The following is a 26,782-nucleotide window of genomic DNA, read 5'->3' on the forward strand; positions in this document are numbered from 1 at the left end:
TAACTCCTGCACTGCCAGAGCGTTGAAATGACAATTCCGTCTGCAATGTAACCTGCCTGCCTTTCCACGTCCAGTGGCCGGTCGGTTTCTGTACTTAATAACAAAAACAGCATCCATATATTTAAGGATCCACGTGCTAACCATTATCACAAATGGTTTATTAAATTTGATATTTATATTGCATTGGTTTATAACTGTGACATGTACTTAGATGCAGTGAAAGACCTTGCTTTGCATCATACTGCAAATCATGCCCTGCATGAGTACGTCAGGTGGTGCGAAAAAGAAAATAAACAAATGGCAGAATATAGTGTGACAGCTGAAGTGAAACTGCAGATGAAAAAAGTGCAAGGGCTAGCTGCACCAAGGTAGATTGGAAGATCGGGAATACTTCCTTGGAATGTGAGAGTTCATTCACGGTCTGCTAACTGCTCGGAAGAAGCAGATCTTGAGTCTGGTCATACGGCGTGCCAAGCTTTTGTATCTTCTGCCCGATGGGAGAGAGAAAAGGGGTTAGGAGGGAGAGATAGAACAGCCACGATGGAGTCGATGAAATGGGCTGAATGGCCTAATTCTACTCCTATCGCTTATGACCTTATGATTACCTTGGTGGCTTTCCTAAGATAGCTTGAAGTGCAGATGGAGTTGATGGAGTGGGGAGGGTGGGGAGGGAAGGGGAAGGAGATTGTAAAGTTCCATTAAATCAGTACTCAGCGTAGAAAAATGTTAGTGGCAATCCAATGTGCTATTTATTGAGGCTTCAGCTAAGATGCATTTCCTGTAAGTGAGAGTTGTGGTATATACAGAATCGAAACAGATCAGGCAGCTTCTGTGGTGAGAATAACTTAGAAGCAGATGCAGCAGTGGGTCATTCAGCCCCTTGTACCTCCTACACCATTCAATGTCATGGCAGGCCAACTACAACACCACTCCTTGCACTAACTCCACATTCCTCGAGTCTCTGAATGAACAAAGCTCAGGCAATTTCTCTCTTAGTGATATAGAGTGCTAGATGTGTACAGCATGGAAACAGGCCCTTCAACCCAGTGAAGGGCCGAATGGCCTCCTCCTGCACCTATTGTTTATTGTCTATTGTCTATAACGTGTCCACAGTGATCAAATTGGCATTCTGGACCAGTCTCATTTGCCTGGATTTGGCCCCTAGGCCTTCAGTCCATATCTATTATATTACTAAAACTCTCATCTTGTTTGTTTGTTTGTCACTTTGTCAGTTTGATTGTACATACCCAAAATACGGCCAAAACGGTACACGATAGAGCAACAATTTTAGGCCCACCTTACTCACCATTGGCCTGCGGTTCAAATGGTTCTTATACTTTTAAACTTTAATAATCCCTTTTCCATTTGCCGTGTCCAAGATGGCCACCAGAGTGGCGGCCAATGAGGGGAGGGGGGGGGTGAGGAGAGCGGAAGAGGCGGGACCGAAAGGAGGGGGACGGGACGGGATCCGCATTAGTGATGGGATCAGCGGCCAATGACGGGCAGGGGAGGGGAGGGGAAGGGGCGGGACCAGAAGGAGGCGGAATGGCAGTCAGGAGAGGTTTGGACCCATTGGGTCTACTCGGGCTAGTAGATGTCTAAATGTCTTTTAAAAGTCATTATTAAATCCACTTCTATAGGTTTCACCGGCAGCTCTTTACAGATACGGAATTTCCTCTGAGTGAAAAAGTTGTCACCTGTTGCCTCTTAAGCCTCCCCCCCCCCCCCCCCCACCCCCCGACTTTAAACAAGTGCTCTCTAGTTTTGGAATCCCCTACCTGGGGACAGAGACTGTGAACGTTTACTTTATCCATGCCCCATGTCTCGTACACCTCAATGAGGTCACCACTCAGCCTCACACACTCCAAAGAAGAAAGTCCCAGCCTATCCAACCTCTTCCTGTAACTCAAGCCCACAGGCCCAGGCAACATCCCAAATCTCTTCTGCACTGTTTCCAAATTTAGATATAAGTTTTGTAGGAAAATAACTGTAGATGCTGGTACAAATCAAAGGTATCACAAAAAGCTGGAGTAACTCAGCGGGTCAGGCAGCATCTCAGGAGAGAAGTAATGGGTGATGTTTGGGGTTGAGACCCTTCTTCAGACCTCACCCATTCCTTCTCTCCTGAGATGCTGCCTGACCTGCTGAGTTACTCCAGCTTTTTGTGATACCTTAGATTTAAGTATAGTTTATTATTGTCACCCACATATCAAGGTGAAAAGCTTTTGTTTGCGTGAAATCTGGTCATGCAAAAGACTTCATGAGTACAGTCAAGCCGTTCACAGTGTACAGATAAGGGATACATGTGATGCAAGATGCCATCCTTGATGGACTCGGTGAGTGAGGTGGCAGAACCCTGTCAGGTCATGAATTCCAAAGTGAAGACACCTGTCTCACCTGTATCTCGATGGGTCAAATCTCCTTCTGAGACTGAAGCATTACATCAGCATCTGCCCTGTCAAATACCCGAAGAATTTTGCGATTTTCAATTAAAATTACCTCTTATTCTTTGAAACTCAAGAATGTACAGGTCATATCTGCTTAAACTCTCCTGATGTCAGAAGCCACTTCTCCAGGAATCAGTGTGTGAGTAGAAACAAGAAACTGCAGATGCTGGTTCACACAAAACAACATAAGAAGGGTCGTGACCTGAAACGTCACCTATCCATGTTCTCCAGAGATGCTGCCTGACCAGCTGAGTTACTCCAGCACTCTGTGAAACGTCACCTATCCATGTTCTCCAGAGATGCTGCCTGACCATCTGAGTTACTCCAGCACTCTGTGAAACGTCACCTATCCATGTTCTCCACAGATGCTGCCTGACCCGCTGAGTTACTCCAGCACTCTGTGAAACGTCACCTATCCATGTTCTCCACAGATGCTGCCTGACCCACTGAGTTACTCCAGCACTCTGTGAAACGTCACCTATCCATGTTCTCCAGAGATGCTGCCTGACCCACTGAGTTACTCCAGCACTCTGTGAAACGTCACCTATCCATGTTCTCCAGAGATGCTGCCTGACCCGCTGAGTTACTTCAACACTTTGCGTCCATCAGTCTGTGAGCTTTTGCTGTATCTCTCAGTTATAAGTACACCCTTCCTTGGTTGGGTGAGGAGACCAGGCCTGTACACTGTGTTCAAGATGCAGCCTAACTGAAGCAAGCTCTCTCTTAACCTCAACCATCAAAGCTTCCTGGAGTCAAAGCCGTTGAGATTACTTGCTGAACCTGCACATTAGGTTTTAGTCCCTCTGAACAACAATACTTTTCAATCTCTCATCATTATTGTGTTCGGCACAGGCATTTTCAATGTTCTTTACTTGAGTTTAGTTTAGTTTAGTTTATTGTCACGTGTACCGAGGTACAGGAAAAGATTTTGCTGCGTGCTAACCAGTCAGCAGAAAGACATGTTCTATGTTCTATTTTAAAATACCCTGTGTTTTAAAATAGATGTTCACACATTGTTCTACATTATATTCCACCTGCCTTGTCACTCTCCCAACGAAACCTCTCTGCACCCTTCCCATGGCCCACACTGCCACCTAGCTTTGTATCACCAGTACAATTGGATACACCACACGTGGTTCCTTCATCTACACCACTGATACAGATGGGGAACATCTGGACCCAGTAACAACATGTGCAGAACACCTCTGGTCACATCCCCCAAACCAAAGCACTTGTTCATCCCTCTTCTCTTTATTCTGTCCATTAACCAGTTATCAAACCACACCAGTAAACTTCATCCACTTACAAGCAATCTAGAAAAATGTAGAATATATCATTGTTAGCCAGGAGATGACAACAAAGCAGAGATAAAATGTTTCCTTGAGCAACATCTCTTTTGATGTCTCGTTTTCACACATTACCCTTCCTTATCTCTGTGTCTCCCTCTGCCCTGACTCTCAGTCTGAAGAATAGTCGTGACCCGAAATGTCACCTATTCCTTCTCTCCAGAGATACTGCCTGTCCCGCTGAGTTACTCCAACATTTCATGTCTATCTTCAGCGTAAACCAGCATCTGCAGTTCCTTCCTACACAAGCAACCTAGTCTTGTTCACAAGCCTTTCTCTGATAAGGGAGGTGGGGTGCAGGGGCTTTGTAGCCAGTTCTACGGCAAGGCTCCTGAGGGAAGTTGGAGTCAGAGGGCAGGCCCAAAGGAGGGCAATCAAAGAACTTGCAAATGCCGTCGAACAGAGCAGTCACTGGCTGTGGCTGAAAAGAAAAGTTGGTGTCTGGGCTGCCATGTGACCATCTAGAGGCTTACCATAAGGCACACACCCAGGTCTGATCACCCTGCGGTGGGTGGGCCTGCCTCGACTGAGGGGGTCTTGTGATAAAAGGCCGAAACACCCAGTGACATTGAGGTACACAACTGAAGATGTGTCTGAATGGCAGCAACATCACCTAGTGGTCACCCTCAAGAACAACACCAGTCAATTCTAGTGCAAACCTTAGGGATTGTAACATCTAGTCCTACTAATCAATCAATTTGAAGGCCTTCTGGAAGGTCAAATACAACTCATCCACAGACCAGTTCATGTCTATTCTGCCCAGTAACAACCTCATAAAACACTAACCAATCTATCCAACGTGACTTTCCTTTCAGAAAGTCATTGAAATTCACCTGGTCCAAATTTTATTCTTACTGAACCACTTTCTTACCAACAGATTGCAGCTGATTTCCTTCTGCTGATGCACAACCCACTGGTCAGCTCTTTACTTTGACCCCAACCACCCCCCCCCCCCCCCCTGCCACCCCCTGAACTGAACTGTGGGCTTATATCTGCCACCTTACATTTGCTGACTTCTTTGCGACCTGCAGTTAGTGCTCGCCCTCAGCACGTAAACCACAGGTCTCCAGACTCAACAATACACCACACCCATCTCAGACAAAGAACGTTTCAACCCAGTCCCTCCAAACACTCATCACATAGTCATTCAGCATGGACACAGACCTTAGGGTCCCACATCTCTCTCTCTTCTGAGATTATAAGTGGGTGGGCGACCAAGGTAAGGACAGACTGGCACCAGGGTAAAATCTATTTGACTTCATCCCCAGCAATCCAACTGCTGTTTGGCAGTACTGGCAAACAAGTGGCTGGATACATGCGTAGGATGTAGAGTCACAGCATGGACACACGTCCTTCAGCCCGACCTTCAAATGTTCCAGAACCCGCCGAATTTGGGAAACCAACAACCTGACATCTGTTACTTCCTACGAAACCCTGGGATGTGATTGATTTATTGGAGAGAGCAAAGAAACAGGCCCTTCGGCCCACCGAGGCAATGCCGACCATCAATCACTCACTCACACTAGTTCTCTGTTATCCCACTGTCTCATCCACTCTCTACATGCTAGGGGCAATGTACTGAGGGCCAATTAACCCACATACGTCTTTGGGATGTGGGAGTAACAGGGAACAGGCAGTCACAGGGAGAATGTACAAACTCCACACAGACAGTAGCTGAGGCCAGGAGTGAACCAGGGTCGGCGGTGCTGTGAGGCAGCAGCTCTACCCGCTGCACCACTGTATGGTCAATCTTCATCCCCTGTCAGTTTTCCCCTCCCCTCTGAGCGCTGACTTTTATAAATTCCGAGCTTTATCTTTGACTCCTAAGTTGCTGATAAACATGCTTTTTGAAAATAACAAAAATGTAGCTGCTGGAAATCTGAATCGAAAGTGACCAACTGGAACAGAGAGGAGAATAGTTTTCAGAAGGTTCCCAACCCTTTATTCGAGATTCCAGCATCTGCATCTTAGTCCGATAACGTCCGATTAAAGACAGCTCAAAGGTCTCCAAAGAGGTAGATTGGAGGTCAAGACCTCGCTCCAGCTGTTTCTTGGTTCTCTCGAGGGCTAATGTTAGAGGGCTCATGTGGGCAAATAGTTTGAGCCCAGAACGCCAACTTGGTCAGCATGGACAAGATGGGCCGAAGGACCAGTTTCTGTGCTGCTCCTTGACTCAATGACATGGTCTGGGTCTATTGAACAATAGTTCCTGCTGCTTGCACCTCACCACACCCTTTCCCTGCTAAAGGCTGACTTCTTTGCGACCTGCAGTAAGTGCAGGGATTACTCTGGCACGTACACCATTGGCCTCCAGACTCAACAATACACCTCACCCATCTCCGATAAAGAACGTTTCAGCCCAATCCCCCCCTCATCACACAGGCCCTATGGTCCAACTTATCTCTCTCTCTTCTGATCTTAAATGAATCAATACTTTATCGTCACATGTGATGTCTGAGTGAATTTCTTTGCTTGCGTACCCAAGATATGCAATAGTCGTTACATAAAGGGCGCTGACAAAGTTACAAAGTACCCTGGGCCAGATCCACCTTTGTGCTCCCCCCCCCCTCCCTCCCGGCGGTCCGCATGCCGGCTCCTCCTTTGTTCCTCTGTGAATGTATAGTGGTATACTCATGTGTGATGTGGCGTAATAGTATAGTGTCTTACAGTGAATGTACAGTGGTATACACGTGTGATGTGGCATACTGGTACAGTGGTATACTGTATTACAGTGATGTATAGAATGTATAGTACAGTGAATGTATAGAATCTACACAACTTAAATACATTACAAGTGTGTGGGCAACCAGGGCAAGGACTAACACCAGGGGAAATCTATTTGACTTAATCTCCACCCTTTTAGAGTCATGGAGCCACAGATGCATTCGTGGAGTTTAGAGTCACATGGAAACAGGTCCTTCAACCAACTTGCCAATACTGACCATCTAAACTAGTCCCAAATTTGGCCCAAATGTTTTCTATCCATGTAGTTGTCCAAGTGTATTTTTAATGTTGTTATTGTACCTGCCTCAATTACCTCCTCAGGCAGTTCATTCAATGTGCCCTCCCGCCTCTCTGTGTGAACTATCGCCCTCTGTTTCCAACTAAATCTTTCTCTTTTCATAGACATCGACATAGAAGATAGGTGCAGGAGGAGGCCATTCTGCCCTCCGAGCCAGCAACGCCATTCATTGTGATCATGGCAGATCATCCACAATCAGTAACCCGTGCCTGCCTTCTCCCCATATCCCTTGATTCCGCTAGCCCCTAGAGCTCTATCTAACTCTCTCTTAAATTTATCCAGTGTATTGGCCTCTACTGGCTTCTGTGGCAGAGAACTCCACAAATTCACAACTCTCTGGGTGAAAACGTTTTTTCTCACCTCAGTTTGAAATGGCCTCCCCTTTATTCTTAGACTGTGGCCCCTGGTTCTGGACTCGCCCAACATTGGGAACATTTTTCCTGCATCTAGCCTGTCTAGTCCTTTTATAGTTTTATAGGTTTCTATAAGATCCCCTCTCATCTTTCTAAACTCCATCTTAAACCTCTGCCCTCTAGTCCTTGATTCCCCTGCCATGTCGCAAAGCTTCTACGGCCAAGAGTACTCCTGATGACGGCTGTTAAAACATTGAAGTGGTTTTAATGTGGAGAAATCTGCAGTCGTGCGTCAGAATCCAGGGCGAAAAGGTCACAAAAGGTCACAGAGAGAGAAAGGGGAGAATGAGCATCTTGTTGAGAGCTTTGATCTTGGCTTGTTGAGCTTAGAGTACGTGAGGGAGGAGGGGCAAGTTCACAAGTCCACTCCGCCATTCAATCCAGGCTGATCTCTCCCTCCTAATCCCATTTTCCTGCCTTCTCCCCATTACCCTTGACAACCGTTCTAAACAAGATTTGGTCTATCTCTGCCTTACAAATACCCACTGACTTGGCCTCCACAGCCCTCTGTGGCAACGAGTTCCACAGATTAACTACCCTCTGACTGAAGAAGTTTCTCCTCCTTTCTAAAAAAGTGTCCTTTAATTCTAAAGCTATGACCTCTGGTCCTAGACTCTCCCACCAGTGGAAACATCCTCTCCACATCCACTATCCAGGCCTTTCATTATTCTGCAAGTTTCAATCAGGGCTCCCCTCAACATTCTAAACTCCAGCAATGGAGTCGGGATAGGGAGGCTCAGGCAACAATACAGACCATGTTTAGAGTTGAGTTTCGAGACTGTGCTGGAGAATGAAGGTGTTACTCACAGATCTAGGTTTGTTTGAGGACTTCAACAGCTAGAGACATTTAAAGGACAGCTTGTAGCAGCTTCCCCTGGAATTCACAGCAGAAATAGTTCTCTTTATTTCTGCTACAAATCCCAGTAGAAGCTGGGTAGGAAAGAAAACTGCAGATGCTGGTTTAAATCGAAGGTAGACACAAGATGCTGGAGCAACTCAGCGGGTCAGGCAGCATCTCTGAAGAACATGGATAGGTGACATTTCACAGAATGCTGGAGTAACTCAGCGGGTCAGGCAGCATCTCTGGAGAACATGGATAGGTGACGTTTCACAGAGTGCTGGAGTAACTCAGCGGGTCGGGCAGCATCTCTGGAGAACATGGATAGGTGAGATTTCAGGTTGGGACCCTTCCTCAGTCTGATTGTATGAAGGTGGTGCCCGACCACAATACCAGGTGCTGCTTCTCCAATTTGTGTGTGGTCTTACTCTGGCATTGGAGGGGCCCAGAACGGAAAGGTCAGTGTGCGGATGGGAAGAGGAGGTAAAATGGTTAGCAGCCGGGAGATGCAGTGAGCCTTGGCAGACAACTGCCATTTACTCACATCCCACATTACTGCACTGAACTTGAGCCAACCTGCCCCTTGACCTTCTCTGACATTGTTCTGTTAACAAGGCCTTTTCTGAAAATCCAGGTATATTGCGTCTACTACATCACCACCATCCACCCTCTCCGTTACCTCCTCAAAAAATGTAAAGTAACGACCAAGCAGGATTATCGCTTTCTGAAATACATATTCCTTACGTATCCTTAGTTTGATGTACATAGTGCATAGACGGGGAAGATGAAGAGGGATATGGGCCAAACGCGGGGTAATGGGCCTGTACTTGTAGTCGTAGTCAGAGTCACACAGCGTGGCTCGACAAATATACTAGTCCCATCTGTCCGCGTTTGGCCCATATCCCTCTAAACCTGTCCTATCCATGTACCTGTCTAAATGTTTCTTAAACGTTGTGATATGTGTGGCAAGATCCGTGTGCAAGAAAAAGTTCCACTGGTACACGTGGTAGCAAAGGAACGATGGAGCCACTGAGCCGAGATGGGGCATCTTGCTCGACACGGGTGAGTTGGGCCTGTCTCCGTGCTGTGCGACTCCATGACAACAACACCTCTCCTTGCTTTTCCTATCGACCAGCTGAACTGAAGTTCCTCGCATCTCCTCCCCACCTCGCCAACGTCTGAACAAGGTTCTCGGCCCGAAACGTCCCCCGTTCCTTCTCTCCGGATATGCTGCCTGTCCCGCTGAGTTGCTCCAGCATTTTGTGTCGACCTTCGGTTTAAAGCAGCGTCTGCACTTCCTCCCTCCACACTCCCCCCCCTCCCCCACCACACAAGCCTCCACTACTACACGGCGCATCTTCGTGAAGATGCGCCGTGACCTTTAGGGCTCGTGGTTTGATGGCGGCTCCTCACCGCAGCTCAACAATTGAAGCTTTCACTTGCGGTGAGTCAAGTCTACCCGACCCGACCCGACGACGAGGCGGCTTCCAGGAAAATAAGTCGCAACCAGCGGCTGCCGTGGGCGGATCAGCGTGCTCCGAGATGCCTGATGTTATCAGCGGCGTGCTGTCACAACTCGTGGCCTGGGACCCTGCAGTAATTGAAAGTTGTAACAGGAACCAGCTCTGAGGTGTGACTTTTCCCTTATGAGATCCAGCTCACCTCACGGGTTCCGCGCCGCCCCTCCCCGCCCGCCCGCCCGCTCACCCACCCCAGAGGCTCCAGCGCCAAGCACCTCCCGTCCTGCGGGAAACAATGTTCTCACTCACCCCCCCCTCCACACTACCCCACTCTTCCCCCACTCTCACTCACCCCCCTCCCCTCCCCCTCCACACTACCCCACTCTCACTCACCCCCCCTCCACTCTCCCTCACCCCAACCCTTCACTCTCCCCTCCCCGCACTCCCACTCTATCTCCCACTCTCACCCCCCCCCTCTCCACTCTCCCTCACCCCAACCCTTCACTCTCCCCTCCCCCACTCTCACCTACTCTCACTCTCCCCTCCCCGCACTCCCACTCTATCTCCCACTCTCACCCTCCACTCTCCAACTAGGGACTGGAAGGATGTGGATCATATGCCGTTTAACAGCATCATGTTCAACCGGGTCTGTTCCTGTGCTGATGTGATTTAGTTTAGAGGTACAGCGCGGAAACAGGGAGGTTGGTCGTAGCGCGGGGGGTGGGGGGGAGCGGAGCCCCGCTTCCAGCCGTCCTGGCTCTGTGTGTGACTCCATCCCTCTCCCACCAGGGGGGGGGGGGTGAGGGGGAGGGGAGAGTGAGAGTGGGGGGGGTGAGGGTGGGGGGTAGTGAGGGAGGGAGGGAGTGGGGAGTGAGGGCAGGGCCGTCTTAACGCATGGGCCTGATGGGCACTTGCCCGGGGGCCCCACGAGCATAGGGGCCCCATGCTGATCTGTGTATGTTAAGTGACTTGCAATAAATAAACACTACTTTAAAAATGTAGGTTCAGTAAGTGCTTTTTTCGCAACATTTTCGGTCCCTAAGTGCTTCTCACAGCGATCTGTAAGCGCTTTTCGCAACAATGTAGCACCCTAAGCCCATCGCTAAGTTCTTTTCGGTAAGTGCTTTTCGCCGGCACGACGACGGGGGGGGGGGGGGGGGGGCTGGTAGGGAAAGGGGGGTGGGGGAGAGTAACGGTAGGGGCCCCAGTACACTGCTTTGCCCGGGGGCCCCATAATGCTGTAAAAACGGCCCTGAGTGAGGGTGGGGGGAGTGAGGGTGTGGGGGGAGTGAGGGTGGGGGGGAGTGAGGGTGTGGGGGGAGTGAGGGTGGGGGAGTGAGGGTGGGGGGAGTGCGACTGGTGGGGGGGGGTGAGACTGGGGGGGAGTGAGGGTGTGGGGGGGAGTGAGACTGGGGGTGTGAGGGTGGGGGGGGGGGAGTGAGACTGGGGGGGGGGAGTGCGGGGGGGGGGGGGGGTAGAGTGAGATTTGGGGTTCCGAAAATGTTTAAAAACGTAACGAAGGAAGGTCACAACTTAAACCAGAAGAAAAAGCACAATCTTTTAATGTGTTAAAAAAGCATTTTATACAGAAAGGTTAAGCGATTCGCATAAAAATATATTCAATTGTCTCTGGACGATGTCCTGACCCGGGACGGCAGTGGAGTTAAAGCCGCCGCGACCATCCCGGACTCGCTGCCCGGCGCCATGGGCCACGGATACAGCGGACACTCCAATACAGTCTCTGGTGAATGGGCCGAATGGCAGCATCTCTGTCCCGAGCAGCGAACATCTGGATTTGTGCGCAACTGTAGCACATCTGTATTTCCACATCCTTGTTGACCGACAGGTGCCTCGAGGGCAGTGCCGGTGTAACACTGACTGGCAGATATTCAGGCGGCTGCGGGAACGCGCGGCTCCGATTCTCATTGACGGAAACATTATTCCCCATTCATTTGCCCTCCCGCTCCTTGTAACACGTCTTCCCCACACACTGGGTGGCCCGGGGAGAGCGGGGGAGGGGATGAGGTGGGAGTGGGTGGGGTGGATGGTGGGGTGGATGATGGTGCGGTGCTGGGAGAGGGCGTGGGGAGGTAGGGGCGAGAAGGTGGGGCGACTGGAAGATTGGGGTGAGAGGAAGGGACGGGGTGGGGAGGAGGTGAAGTGTCTGGTGAAGTAGGGAAGATGGGGGGAAGGTGGGGGTTTAGGGGTGGTGGGATTGAGGGGTGAGGTGACGGGAGGTGGGGGTGAGGTGCGGGCGATATGAGCAGGTGGGAATACGTGGGGAGGTGGGCGAGGTGGGGGAGGAGAGCTGGAAAGGGGTGACGGGGAGGAGGGATTGAAGGGGGTGGGTGTGAGTGAGATGTGGGAGGGGTTGGGGCGAGGGGGGTGGGGGCGAGGGGGGGGTGGGGGCGAGGAGGGGGTGGGGGCGAGGGGGGGTGGGGCGAGGAGGGGGGGTGGGGCGAGGAGGGGGGGTATGTGAAGGTGGGAGTAACGGGCAGGTGGGATTGAGGGGGGGTGAGGAGGAGGTGGGGGTTGAGGGGTGGGAATGAAGGGGTGGGATTGGGGGGGTGGGGGTGGGGGGGAGATGGGGAGGGGGTGACAGCGGACCGGCACGGTGGGGGGGTCCACGTAAACCGTGAGGTCCCGCCGCCGCCACCGCTGCGTCCCGGGGAGAGTGGGTACGGGCTCGGGGCCTCAGGGGGAGAAGGTGGTGGTGCTGTCGTTGTCGGTGACCATTGAGCTGCGGACGCCGTTGACCGCAGACCTTCCTACCGCCAGCTTCAGCAGCGAGCGGCTGCCCACGCAACCCATCTCCTTCAGCAGCCTGAACAGGTCGCGGCGGAACTTGACGCCGATGAAGGCGTAGAGGAAGGGGTTAAGGCAGCAGCGGGTGTAGGCCAGGCTCTTGGTGATGTCCACTGCCAGCACCATGCGCTTACTGAGCCGGCAGTCCGTCACCGTGGCGTTGACGTCCGTGATGGTGTCGAGAAGCAGCACGCTGTTGTAAGGCAGCTGGAAGAGCAGGAAGACCGACACGACGGCGATCACCACCTTGATGGCCTTGTTCTTCTCGAAGTTGCGGGCGAGGAGCAGAGTCCTGATCACCACAGAGTAGCAGAAGCCCATGACGAGCAGCGGCAGCGCGAAGCCGAGCGATAGTTGTAGGCCGGTGGTGTAGATGAAGGTGCTGTTGTCCTGGCGTAGGCGGCAGCGCATGGAGCCGTCGCCGGGCTGCTCCTCGCTGTACACCATGTCGGGGATGGCGAACAAGGCGGACACGACCCAGACTGCCACGGCCACCAGCTTGCTGCAGTACACGGCCCTGGAGCGGTGGCGGTGGGCAGAGGCGGCGCGCACGATGGAGAAGTAGCGGTCCACACTGATGCACATCAGCAACAACATGCCGCTAATGAAGCTGAGGCGGTACAGGCCGTGCACCGCCTTACACAGCGCCGGCCCGAACACCCACCCCATCACCACGCTGACCGCCCAGAATGGCAGAGTGAGCAGGAACAGCAGGTCGGCCAGAGCCAGGTTGAGCAGGTATACGTCGGTCATGGTCCGCAGCCGCTTGTAGTACAAGTACGTGAGGACCACCAGCCCATTGCCCAGCGTGCCGAGTACACACACCAGCGCGTACACGGCCGGCAGGAAGGTCTGGCGGAACGAGCGCACGTCCCCCTTCTCACATTGATCCACGAATTCGCTGTAGTCCACGGGCTCGCTCGGCAAGTCGTAATCCATAGTGCTGCTCGGCCACTCGCTCGCCGGAGACTCCGTGCACCAACCTAACTGCAAGACAAGGGAGAGGCTCAGACAGGGTCCAGCAGCAGAACTATGCCATTCGGCCCATCGTGTCTACTCCGCCATTCAATCATGGCTGTTCTATCTCTCCCTCTCAACCCCATTCTCCTGCCTTCACCCCATAACCCCTGACACCCGCACTAATCACAGGGCGGAGAGTGTGGGTCAGTGTGTGTGTGGGTCTGTGTGTGTGTGTGGCTCTGTGTGTGTGTGGGTCAGTGTGTGTGTGTGTGGGTCAGTGTGTGTGTGGCTCTGTGTGTGTGTGAGTGTGTGTGTGTGGGTCAGTGTGAGAGGGTCAGTGTGTGTGGGTCAGTGTGTGTGTGGGTCAGTGTGTGTGTGGGTCAGTGTGTGTGTGTGTGTGGGTCAGTGTGTGTGTGTGTGTGTGTGTGTGTGTGTGTGGGTCAGTGTGTGTGTGTGTGTGCGTGTGGCTCTGTGTGTGTGAGTGTGTGTGTGTGTGTGTGTGTGTGTGTGGGTCAGTGTGTGTGTGTGTGGGTCAGTATGTGTGTGTGGGTCAGTGTGTGTGTGTAGGTCAGTGTGTGTGTGTGTAGGTCAGTGTGTGTGTGTAGGTCAGTGTGTGTGTGGGTCAGTGTGTGTGGGTGGGTCAGTGTGTGTGGGTCAGTGTGTGTGTGGGGGTCAGTGTGTGTGTGTGTGTGTGTGTGTGTGTGTGTGTGTCTGTGTGTGTGTGTGTGTGTGGGTCAGTGTGTGTAGGTCAGTGTGTGTAGGTCAGTGTGTGTGTGTGTGTGGGCCAGTGTGTGTGTGTGTGGGTCAGTGTGTGTGTGGGTCAGTGTGTGTGTGTGTGGGCCAGTGTGTGTGTGTGGGCCAGTGTGTGTGTGTGTGTGTGTGGCTCTGTGTGTGAACAATTTGCTGAACAATTGCACTGTGTCTGCCAAGGCCTGCTGGATCTGCTGGATCTCCTGGTTGCTATAACCAGTTTAACTCCCATTCCCCTTCCCATTCCCACACTGACCTCTCTGACCCGGGTCTCCGCCATTGATGCACGCAAACTGGAGGAACAGCACCCTTCTATCCTCATCTCACACCTTTTGTCTTTGCATCTCTGGCCTTTGTCTAACCATCTGCCGATCACCTCCCCCTTTTTCACTTGTCAGGCTTGGTCCTGCCCCTCGTCTCTCTTCACCCCCACCCCACCCACCCCCTCCTCCCACCCACCCCCATACACACACACACATCCGAGTATAATATCGGAAGAAGGATCCTGACCAAAAACGTCACCTATCCATGTTCTCCACAGATGCTGCCTGACCCGCTGAGTTACTCCAGCACTCTGTGAAACGTCACCCATCCATGTTCTCCACAGATGCTGCCTGACCCGCTGAGTTACTCCAGCACTCTGTGAAACGTCACCCATCCATGTTCTCCACAGATGCTGCCTGACCCACTGAGTTACTCCAGCACTCTGTGAAACGTCACCTATCCATGTTCTCCACAGATGCTGCCTGACCCACTCTGTGTCTTTTGTGTTTAGGGACAGAGTAAACGCCCTCTGCAGTTCCAGTAAGAACCTGTGCTTTGTGCAATCGTTCACTGCCTCACTGCACAGATACCTGCACTCTGGCGCTGGAGAGTTCTTTCTTACCTGAGCCACCAGGATGAGCATGTAGAGGGTGTGAAGGATAGCCCCTGGTGGGAGAGAAGAGAGAGCGCTGGGTTAGTCATATCATGAAGTGGTGATGAGGCTAGTCACTGCACAACCCTTACTTGCAGCAGCGTAACATATGCAAACACCAAACAGTTCAGTATAAAAATAACAAACAATAACAGTGCAAAGACAACACCAACGCCCCCAAGTCTATGTAGTGTATAAAATTTGGAGATTGTAATGTTCAATAGCCTGATGGTGGCTGGGGGGTGGCTGGGGAAATTGTGGAAGGGTCTCGTCACCAATTCCCTTTCTCCAGAGATGCTGCCTGACCTGCCGAGTCACTCCAGCACGTTGGGGTTTTCTTCAGTTTAAACCAGCATCTGCAGTTCCTTCGTACACAAAAATCAACCCCACCTCCATTGACTCCATCTACACCTCACGCTGCCTCGGCAAGGCCACCAGCATGATTATGGACCATTCTCACCCCGGTCACCCCCTCTTCTCCTCTCTCCCATCAAGCAGGAGGTACAGAAGTGTAAAAACGCACACCTCCAGATTCAGGGACTGTTTCTTTTCAGCTGGTATCAGACAACTGAACTATTATATCAACAACTGGAGAGCGGTCCTGATCTCCCATCTACCTCATTGGAGATCCTTGGGCTATCTTTAATTGGACTTTACTAGATTCTCTCTTGCACTAAACGTACTCCCCTTTACCCTGTTTATGTACACTGTGGACACTGTCTCTGATGATGCCGGCTGCCTTTTTGAGGAAGGCCTACCTTGCAAACTTATCAGCAGGAACCTGGTCCTTCCTCCTTCCCCCACCTCAGCCCCCCACCCCCGTGGGAAGATGCCGAGACTGTGAGTCAGGCAGTCTCGAGATGTGGAGGCGACGCTGGAGAGGAAGTGAGGAGCTGCGTGCTACGGTCACCAGCAGAGGTGTCATTAAAGTGTCATTAAACAGAGTAAACATTTAATCAACACAAAGCCTGCTGAGGCCAAACCACAAGTGAATGACGTTTGAAGTGAAATATGCAGGTGTGTGTAGGGTTGCCAACTGTCCCGTATTAGTGGGGTTACCAACTGTCCCGTATTAGTAGGGATCACCATTTGTCCCGTATTTGGGAGTGAGGAAGTTGGCAACCCTACTAATACGGGACAAGTGCGGTCCCGTACGGGACAAACTGATTTAACCCAAAATACGGAATGTCTCGGCTAATGCAGGACAGTTGGCAACCGTAGGTGTCTGAGAGTGTGGACAGGCACTTCCTCTCTCCACCTGCTCATCTGATCTGCGCTCAATGAAATTCTGTTGAACGCACAGATGCCCAGCAACGAATCAGGCTGGCAGAATGTTGGGGCCATGGCTGGCCAGCAGACATCTAATGGCTTTGACCATGTACTAATTTTGGTTAGTTTAGAGATACAGCGCGGAAACAGGCCCACCGAGTCTACGATCACAGTTAGCCATATGTCGAGACCCTTCTTGAGACCCGAAACGTCATCCATTCCTTCTCTCCTGTCCCGCTGAGTTACTCCAGCTTTTTGTGCCTATCTTTACCAAGTTGTAAATTGGTCAAAGAGCCTGGTGACCGAGCCCTAGTGCAGCCTGGGAGATGCTGACCATTAGTGACATCTAGGTCAGAACCTGAACAATGTCTGGCACAGAGACACTCAAAGCGCTTCGACAGCTGGCTAAGCAACACCCCAGCCTTAACTGTCAAAGATTGAGTAACATTGAAAACCCATTAAAGTTAATCACACAATTAATGTTATTTTTTAAATGTCAAATAATACAACAAATTAAAATTATTTGAAAATATTTAAGTCTTGTGCTTAACATAATCTATGCAACAAATTTGTTCCCTCCATTGCTCTCTGTGGGATACTCGCTGCCCTGTATCAGGTCAGTGGAGGTTACTCAGCGGAATGGCTGGGGAATCCCAGGATCTGGCCCCAGAGAACTTTTAACTATATCGGTCGCTGGTCCACCAAGGGAAGGCGTTGGCGAGAGGCCTTGCAGCATCCTGGGACTTGCCTGGAATGGGCGCCGCTTATAACAACTAGCGCGTCGTCCAGACTTGGAAAATGGAGCCAAACATGGCTCCTCCTGCATGCGGACTCAGTGGGCTATTTCTGTACAACTGCTAATCGGGCGTGGGATGGAGATACTCTACTGGACTGTTTGTACGAAAATCATTTCACTGTGCGTTTGCACGTCGCACATGTGACAATAAAGCATCCTCTGACTCTAGTCTGAAGAAGGGTCTCGACCCGACATTCCTTCTCTCCAGAGAACCTGCAGAAACGGACTCCAGTGGGAGAGTCTTGAACCAGGGGCAGTGGTACCAGACGAGGCGCCATTATTTAAAACAGAGCCTATGGAGAAATTTATTCTCACAGAGAATAGTGAATTTCTAGAATTCTCTAGCCCAGAGCGTCCTAGAAGCCAAATCATGGTAAGTATTTAGAGTGGGTAGATACCTTTTTGAAAGACCGGGGAACTGAGGGATCTGGGGAACTGGCACAGAAGAGGAGATGAGGCCAGGGATGGATGAGGCTTGATTGGGGGTAGGGCAGGGCCGTCTTAACGCATGGGCCTGATGGGCACATGCCCGGGGGCCCACGAGCATAGGGGCCCCATGCTGATCTGTGTATGTTAAGTGACTTGCAATAAATAAATACTACTTTAAAAATGTAGGTTCAATAAGTGCTTTTTTCGCAACATTTTCGGTCCCTACGTGCTTCTCACAGCGATCTGTAAGTGCTTTTCGCAACAATGTAGCACCCTAAGTCCAGTGCTAAGTGCTTTTCGGTAAGTGCTTTTCGCCGGCACGACAGGGGGGGCTGGTAGGGAAAGGGGGGTGGGGGAGAGTAACGGTAGGGGCCCCACTACACTGCTTTGCTCGGGGGCCCATAATGCTGTAAAAACGGCCCTGGGGTAGGGTACTGACATGGATAGAAAATTGGTTGACAGACAGAAAGCAAAGAGTGGGGATAAATGGGTGCCTTTCAGAATGGCAGGCAGTGACTAGTGGGGTACTGCAAGGTTCGGTGCTGGGACCGCAGCTATTTACAATATACATTAATGACTTGGATGAAGGGATTAAAAGTACCATTAGCAAATTTGCAGATGATACAAAGCTGGGTGGTAGTGTGAACTGTGAGGAAGACGCTGAGGTTGCAGGGTGACTTGGACAGGTTGTGTGAGTGGGCGGATGCATGGCAAATGCAGTTTAATGTGGATAAGTGTGAGGTTATCCACTTTGGTGGGAAGAATAGGAAGGCAGAGTATTATCTGAATGTTGTCAAGTTAGGAAAAGGGGACGTACAACGAGATCTGGGTGTCCTAGTGCATCGGTCACTGAAAGGAAGCATGCAGGTACAGCAGGCAGTGAAGAAAGCCAATGGAATGTTGGCATTCATAACAAAAGGAGTTGAGTATAGGAGCAAAGAGGTCCTTCTGCAGTTGTATAGGGCCCTAGTGAGACCACACCTGGAGTACTGTGTGCAGTTTTGGTCTCCAAATTTGAGGAAGGATATTCTTGCTATTGAGGGCGTGCAGCGTAGGTTTACTAGGTAAATTCCCGGAATGACGGGACTGTCATATGTTGAAAGACTGGAGCGGCTAGGCTTGTATACACTGGAATTTAGAAGGATGAGAGGGGATCTTATCGAAACAAATAAGATTATTAAGGGGTTGGACACGTTAGAGGCAGGAAACATGTTCCCAATGTTGGGGGAGTCCAAAATCAGGGGGCCACAGTTTAAGAATAAGGGGTAGGCCATTTAGAACTGAGATGAGGAAAACTTTTTCAGTCAGAGAGTTGTAAATCTGTGGAATTCACTGCCTCAGAAGGCAGTGGAGGCCAATTCTCTGAATGCATTCAAGAGAGAGCTAGATAGAGTTCTTAAGGATAGCGGAGTCAGGGGGTATGGGGAGAAGGCAGGAACGGGGTACTGATTGAGAATGATCAGCCATGATCACATTGAATGGCGGTGCTGGCTCGAAGGGCCGAATGGCCTACTCCTGCACCTATTGTCTATCATTGAGCACATGGAGAGGCCAGTCCTTGTGCACAGTCGGGGAAACTCTGGGAGTGCTCAGTCTCCTAGTGCTGTCATTTACAATGGAGAACACCCTTCAGGAACACTTGATTCCTGCTCTGGGAGATGTGAAAGACAGTCATGGAAAAGTCTTTGTTCATGCAGCAAGGTGTGTGATCTGGGGTGTCAGTGTGAGGGGGTGCTGTCTCATAACAACTCTCAGGTAGAAACTAAACAAATGCATTGATATAAAGCACAAAGTGCTGGAGAAACTCAGCAGGGCAGGCAGCATCAGTGGAAGTAATGGACAGACAATGTTTCAGGTCAGCACCATTCTTCAGTCTGTTCCCTCCACAGATGCTGCCTGACCCGCCGAGCCCCTTCAGCACCAGGAGTACTGCTGAAGTTTCCAGCATCTGCAGTTCCTTGTGCTCTCTACAATGTAAAATTGTTGAGGAGGTGAGAGAGTCGGAGGTTGGGGGGGGGGGGAGCAGGATGGCAAAGAGCTGATTTTGCATTATCATGTATGATTCTGTGTAACAATGTCATAATAATTTATGTTTTTAGCCATTCATACTGAGAATGTCTTAAACGAGTCATGGTCTTGTTATTCAGTTTGTTGGACTTTTACAAGAACTCATCTAGAGTCATGGGCAGAAACCATTCCCCTGGCAGGGGCATTCCCACACAACAGAAAGCAGGGCAGCGAGGTGAGGTGACAGCTCAGATTAATGTTTAATACAAGATGTTAGTATGGTTTAAACGGAACTTTTTGCAGAGTCATATACTGACTCTTGGGCTTGATTATCACAAACTAGATGGTGACCAAGCTGGTCTGAGAGCATAGCACGACACTTCCATCTCTCCAGCTTCCCTCCTCACCCTCATGAATCCACAGCTGAAGAGGAGAATGCATTGAATGTATTCAAGTTGGACATTGATGGACATTTGAACCACAAGCGTATTCATTGGGGAATTGTTTTGATTGAGAGAGAGACTCAAGTTATAGATGGTTGCGCAACCTACGCAGAATACAAAGGCCGGCTCAGGAAGAGTAGCATTGAGCTTGCTTATCCTGAGTGCAACAGCATGCTCTCATTCTCTGTCTCCAACTGTCGCCCTGTTTGTCTGTCCGTCTCTCTCTCTTGCTCCCTCTCTCTCTCTCTCTCTCTCTGCATGTCTCTCTCTCTCTCTATCTGTATACCTGTCTCTTTCTCTGTCTGTCTGTCTCTGTCTGTCTGTCTGTCTCTCTCTCTATGCCTGTCTCTCTGTCCCTCTCTCTGTCTCTGCCTCCCTCTCTGTCCCTCTCTCTGCCCCTCTCTCTGTCCCTCTCTGCCTCTGTCTGTCTCTCTCTGCCTCTCTATCTCTCTCTCTCTCTCTCTCTCTCTCTCTCTCTCTCTCTCTCTCTCTCTCTCCCTCTGTCTCTCTCTCTCTCTGTCCCTCTTTTGCTTCTATTCTCATTTTCTCTCACCTTCTAGCTCTCTGTCCTCTCTACCTTAATCACATTTTCAGTTTCATTCTCACATTTTGTAGAACATTTCCAGTCGCTCATTTCTCAGGCCCTCTCTCGCTCCCTTTCTTTGGCCGATCTTCATCATCTGATGCTCCGTCCATTCTCTGGCCATCGCTCAGAAACCCTGTTTGTTATCTCCTTCCTTATGTTCGAATCTCTCTCATTCTCTCATTTTTTCTTACCTTGTTTATTGTCTCAGCCTTTATCCTTTGTCCTCCCCCTTCCTCTCATTTCCAAACCCTGCCATTTCTTTTCACGTTCTGTTGGTTTCCACAGGTTCATGTTACACTCGTGTGTTGCGTTCTCGATGCCGCCCGCCACAGCCAGTGTTCACCACTTGCTCAGGTTGGGGAACCATCGATAACTTGGGAATCTCTCCGAATTTATACCAATCCCAAATATAGATACAAGGCCTTTGGTGGTTAGAAGTGAAGAGATTCCAGAGGAACAAACTATTGAAAGCTAGTGAACTATCTGGCAATCTGTTTTGACAAACTAGGTTTTAGTTGTCATTGTAATTTGGAGTTAAATTTGTGGTTAGAGTTGGGACCAGAAGAATTAGTTTTAAATTAGGATTGGATTCAAACACTGGTTCGGAATAGATTTTAGTTCCGTTTAGTTTATTGTTACATATACCGAGGTTCAGTGAAAAGCATTTTGTTGTGTGTTGACCTGTCTGGATTTGGAGAGTGTTTTGGAATTTGATTCTGTGAATGGGTTAGAAGTGGGTCTGGAGATTGGGTTGGGAGTGGATCTGGAGATTGGGTTGGGAGTAGATCTGGAGATTGGGTTGGGACTTTAACACAAACTAACATTGCTTTGGTAGGGGAGAGCTCGTGTTAGGAAGGGATTTGATTTAAAGGCTGAGATAGGTTTAGGGGTTGTGGCCGAGGTTAGGTTTAGGGCTGAGGCCGGGAAAGGGTTTGGGGTTTGAGATCGAGGTTCAGTTGGAGTTGAGTTGGGTTTGGTTTTGTGAGCCCAGGCTGGGAGTGGGTCTGGAGGAAGGAGAGCAGTTGCTTCTGTCTATCTGGGACTCTCCCACTTGAAGATTTATGAGACTGTCTCAGGATAAGCAGGATGAAGTACAAATGTGCATTCAGCTGGTGTCACTTTTCACCAGCCACATGGCACAAGTCTGTGAGCAACAGGTAACATTCTGTATAACCACAGGACCTAGTGAGACATTGTACTCATTTCCTCCAGCACAAACTGTTCAACCACAACCTGAATCTACTGGAGCCATCTGTACTGGGCGATGTGCTTCAAGTAAGAGCCCATACAATGAGAGCTAACAGCATCTTCAGATTCAGTGCCATTAGGGCATTGTGTTCATTCACACTCAAACCCAGAGCACAATCTGTGCTGGGCTGGGAGAAGCAGAGCCTCAGGGAAACTCTCTGGTTTAGTTTAGTTTAGTTTAGAGAAACAGCGCGGAAACAGGCCCTTCGGCACACCGAAGGTAGACACACAATGCTGGGAGTAACTCAGCGGGACAGGTAGCACCCAAGGAATGGGTGACATTTCAGGTCAAGACCCTTCATGAGACTGCTCTGGGGAAAGGGAAACAAGAGATATAGACAGTGATGTAGAGATATATAGAAGAAATGAATGAAAGATATGAATAAAAATAATGATAAAGGAAACAGGCCATTGCTGGGTGGGAACTGGAACCTGGTGCGACTTGGGTGGGGAGCAGGAAGGGTGGCTTGTTGGGTGGGGAGCAGGAAGGGTTCCTGTTCTCACCCAGTAAACAGCTATCAATGGCCTGTTTTATTTATCATTGGTACTTTTTTGCATATCTTTCATTCATTTGTTCTATATTGCCCTACATCACTGTCTATATCCCTCATTTCTCTTTCCCTGATTACTCTGAAGAAGGGTCTCGACCAGAAACATCACCCATTCCTTCTCTCCAGAGATGCTGCCTGTCCCACTGAGTTACTCCAGCACTTTGTGTATATCTTCGGTTTAAACCAGCATCTGCAGTTCCTTCCTACACCTTTGGCTCACCGAGTCCGCGCTGACCAGCGATCCCCGCACACTAACACTATCCTACACACAATAGGAACAATTTACAATTTTTACTGAACCAATTAACCTACAAACTTGTACGTCTTTGGAGTGTAGGAGGAAATAGAGCACCCGGAGAAAACCCACGTGGACACGGGGAGAATGTACAAACTATGTACAAACAGCACCCACAGTCAGGATCAAACCCGGGTCTCTGGTGCTGTAATGCAGCAACTCTACCGCTGCACCACCTTACACCCGAAGCTCTCTGGTAGTTAAGAAAGAATCTATGGTGGACAAGCTTAGCCATAGAAACCCCATAAACTCATCAGTGGCATAAATAACAAGTCAGAGTTCCAAGTAGAGAGAATCCCCTCCTGTTGGAATCCCCCTCTTCGATTGAAACCAGGCTCTGCAATCCCTTGTCCCACACATTCCCTCTGTACATCAACCTTCTATGCTTCCTGCTATTTACACTGTATGTCCTCTCACACCACCTCTTACATCTGAACTAAATTCCATCTGCCACTGCTCCACCCAACCTATCAGCTCATCCATGTCCCCCTTCCCTATCTACCTCAATATCAATGGTAGATGCACCAAAATCTCCAACTACACTCCAACTGTGTGCAAAACCAGGATGCATCTCTTCACTCCAAGGGTGATGACTCTCTTGATCCCAAGGGGTTGTGCATCTGAGAATCACAAATGTTTGAGATTCATAAGTTAATTCGTTATACGAGCAGAATTAGGTCATTCAGCCCATCGAACCTATTCAGTCTATCTGCCATTCAATCATGGCTGATCTATCTTTCCCTCAGCCCCATTCTCCTGCCTTCTCCCTAAAACTGCAAACACCCTTCGTAATTAAGAACCTGTGAATTTCCACTTTAAAAATACCCAATGACTTGGCCTCCACAGCCGTCTGTGGGAATGAATTCCACAGATTCACTGCCATCTGACTGAAGAAGTTCCTCCTCATCTTCCTTCTAAAGGTACATCCTTATATTCTGAGGCAGTGCCCTCTGGTCCAAGACTCTCCCACAAGTGGAACCATCTTCTCCACAGCCACTCTATCCAGGCCTTTCAGTATTCGGGATGCAGAAAATGAAGGTGTATGGGGCAGAGAGATGGAGTGGAGGCAAATGGTCAGTCCTGCACTGACTGGCACCACATCCCCCGGGGCTCGGACAGCACAACCCTGCCTCCAGCGACTTTACCCACTTAACATGCGCATGGTATCCTTCCATGTCAGGCTTTGGAGAAAGAGACGTGTAAAGAAAGCACTCATTGCGATTAAAAATGAATGAAACCAGAATCTGAATGGTCTCTTAATTAACACCTGCATGAACTCACACACTTATCTGTAAATCAAGTCTGATGCCGCAGAAGCTGCTCGACACGCGCTCTGCCTTACCCTGGAAGTCAACGCTTCCTCTACCCACTAACTCTGTCAAGGTCTATCGCTTACCTTCATCATAAACATTGATTGTTGATATCTTGCAGAGCTAAATCAGTGTACAAGGGGCACAGCGGGTAGTGCTGCTGCCTCACCGTGCCAAAGCCCCAGAGACCAGGGTTCGATCCTGATCTCAGGTGCTGTCCGTGTTGAGTTTGCACGTTCTCCCTGTGTCCACTTGGGCTTCCTCCGGGTGCTCCGGTTCCCTCCCACACCTCAAAGACGTGCGGGTTTGTACAGGTTAATTGGCCTCTGTATGTTGCCCCTGGTGTGCAGGGAGTGGGTGAGAAAGTGGGATAACATAGAACCGGTGTGAGCGGGAGATTGATGGTCAGCATTGGCTGGAGCGCCTGTTTCCATGATGTATCTTCCAATCAATACAAATCAATCAAATACTACAACTTCCTAAAATATAAATGTACGGCATATAATTTATACAATGTGGTTGGTGTGGGCACTGTGCCGCGTTGTAGTTATGAAGTCAATTTGCAAACCTTCACTTGTAACTCTGCATGCCCGTTTGCAGTCTGATACCACAGTGCCGAGTGCAGTATATTTACACACGCGGCCAATGTAGTTTAGTTTAGAGATAGAGCGCGGAAACAGAGGCCCTTCAGCCCACCGAACCCGTGCAGCCCAACAGTCCCTGCACAATAATCCTATCCTACACACCGGAGACAATTTACAGGGGCCTATTAACCTACAATCCCCGCAAGTCTTTGGAGTATGGGTGGAAACCGGAGCACCCGGAGGAACGCCACGTGGTCACAGGGAGAACGTGCAAACTCCACACAGACAGCACCCATGGTCAGGATCAATCCTGCGTCTCTGGCGCTGTGAGGCAGCAACTCTGCTGCTGTGCCTCCCTTAACTGTTGTTATAATCCACATTCCATTAAAATCATGCCCCTGCAATAAAAGGGTGTCAGTGTTGCCTTAGTTTTGATCGCCGTCTGGTGTTCGCCATGGTGAAAATATTCTGTGCAATCACGGCATTATTAATTGTGCTGTTACACGACTGTTAACAGTCTGTTACACGACTACTAATTGTACTGTCACCAACTAATTATACCGTTACACGACTATAAACAGTACAGTTACATGACAATGAATTGTGCTGTTACACTGCTATTTATTGCACGGTTACACGACTATTAACTGTACTGCCACAAGGCTATTAACAGGACTACTACACAACTATTAATTGCACTGATACACGGCCGGTGGGAAGTGAAGTTGGGTAAATTGAACACTAATCACCCGCACTCGTGCGCGGATCCCAAAGCGCACCGGCGCGGAAACACAATGTGCGCTCTCACCTGTGGAGTCGGTCATTGTCGCCTCTCCCGGGGATGCGGGACCTCTCCGGGCAAAGCTCCCCTCGGCGGGACCTGTCGCTCCCCTCGGCGGGAACTGAGTCGTGAAATCCTGTGATCTTCAGGAACGTGCGCTCTGTGTGTGTGCGCCTCTCTACAGTGTGGGTCTCCAGTCTACAGTGTGGGTCTCCAGTCTACAGTGTGCGTCTCTAGTCTACAGTGCGCTGTGTGCGTCTCTAGTCTACAGTGCGCTGTGTGCGTCTCTCGTTCCTGTGATCACCCTGGAGATATGTAAACTCTGCTTCACCACGTGACTGACACACTCTAGTCCAGATCTCTCTCTCTCTCTCTCCCCCTCCCTCTCCCCCTCCTTCACACAGGGACTTCCCTGTCAGCTGAGTGAAGACTCCGTGTGATTCTGATGCCTGGGTGAGTGATGTTATTGGAAGGACGAGACGTCGCTGCTGGACTCCAGGGGACTATCCTGGGCAGCGGGTGTATGTGTGTCAGGGAAGTACCGCAGCGCTGGGACTTTACTGATATCCAGCAGAGAAAAGGTTTTTTCCAGATTGAACATTGCCTTTCATCAGAAGAGCAGGGCTGGAGTCTGCCACAGCGAGGTTGGAGAGTTTTGGCAAACAATGATTAATATCAGGATATTTGACTGTGTGTGTAGAGAGGAACTGCAGATGCTGGTTTAAACCGAAGATAGACACAAAAAGGTGGAGTAACAGCATCTCTGGGGAGAAGGAATGGGTGACATTTCGGATCAAGACTCTTCTTCAGACTGGACATATCGGGGTATATGACTGTCTAGCGAGGAACTGTAGATGCTGGTTTAAAAAGTACAGAAGTGTGAAAACGCACACCTCCAGATTCAGGGACAGTTTCTTCCCAGCTGTTATCAGGCAACTGAACCATCCTCTCACCAACTAGAGAGCGGTCTTGAACTACTATCTACCTCATTGGTGATCCTCAGACTTTGCTGGCTTTACCTTGCACTCAATGTTATTCCTTTGTCATGTATCTATACACTGTAAATGGCTCGATTGAAATCATGTATTGTCATTATGCTGAATGGTTCGCACACAACAAAACCTATTCACTGTACCTCGGTACACGTGACAATAAACAAAACTAATAAACATGAAGAAAGACACAAAATGCTGGAGTAACTCAGTGGGTCAGGCAGCATCTCTGGAGAGAAGGAATGAGTGACCCTTCTTAGGGTCTTGACCTGAAACGTCACCCATTCCTTCTCTCCAGAGATGCTGCCTGACTCACTGAGTTAATCCAGCATTTTGTGTCTACCTTCAATATTCATACCGCTGGGGTGTAAGCTGCCCAGGCGACATATAAGGTGCTGTTCCTCCAATTTATGTTGGCCCTCACTTTGACAGTGGAGGAAGCCCAGGACTGCAAGGTCAGTGGAGTGGGGAGTTGAAGTGTTGGACAACCTGGAGATCACCTTGCCTCAGGTGGACTGAGCGAAGGTGTTCAGC

General features: G+C 49.9%; 1 protein-coding gene across 2 annotated transcripts; it reads right to left on the bottom strand.

Moving 5' to 3' along the window:
• Positions 1-12,085: 12,085 nt before the first annotated feature.
• Positions 12,086-25,429, bottom strand: ccr7 (chemokine (C-C motif) receptor 7). Of its 2 annotated transcripts, XM_078424365.1 has the most exons (3): positions 25,284-25,429; positions 14,928-14,971; positions 12,086-13,318 (listed from the first exon to the last, which is right to left on the bottom strand). In XM_078424365.1, exons 1-3 carry the CDS (start codon positions 25,297-25,299, stop codon positions 12,221-12,223), a joined length of 1,158 nt encoding a protein of 385 aa, XP_078280491.1. In that variant the 5' UTR covers positions 25,300-25,429; the 3' UTR covers positions 12,086-12,220. The 2 variants fall into 2 exon arrangements, with proteins under 2 accessions (XP_078280491.1, XP_078280492.1); XM_078424366.1 differs by lacking the exon at positions 25,284-25,429 and having other exon boundaries at positions 12,086-13,314; positions 14,928-14,957.
• Between the last annotated feature and the right edge of the window lie 1,353 nt (positions 25,430-26,782).

The sequence above is a fragment of the Rhinoraja longicauda genome, chromosome 29 (genome assembly GCF_053455715.1).
Source record: "Rhinoraja longicauda isolate Sanriku21f chromosome 29, sRhiLon1.1, whole genome shotgun sequence".
Lineage (NCBI taxonomy): Eukaryota > Metazoa > Chordata > Chondrichthyes > Rajiformes > Arhynchobatidae > Rhinoraja > Rhinoraja longicauda.

Coding starts and splice junctions, on each gene's coding strand:
- ccr7 (XM_078424365.1), bottom strand. Junction 13,319..14,927: donor TGCTCATCCTGGTGGCTCAG/GTAAGAAAGAAC, acceptor CTTGTCTTGCAG/TTAGGTTGGTGCACGGAGTC.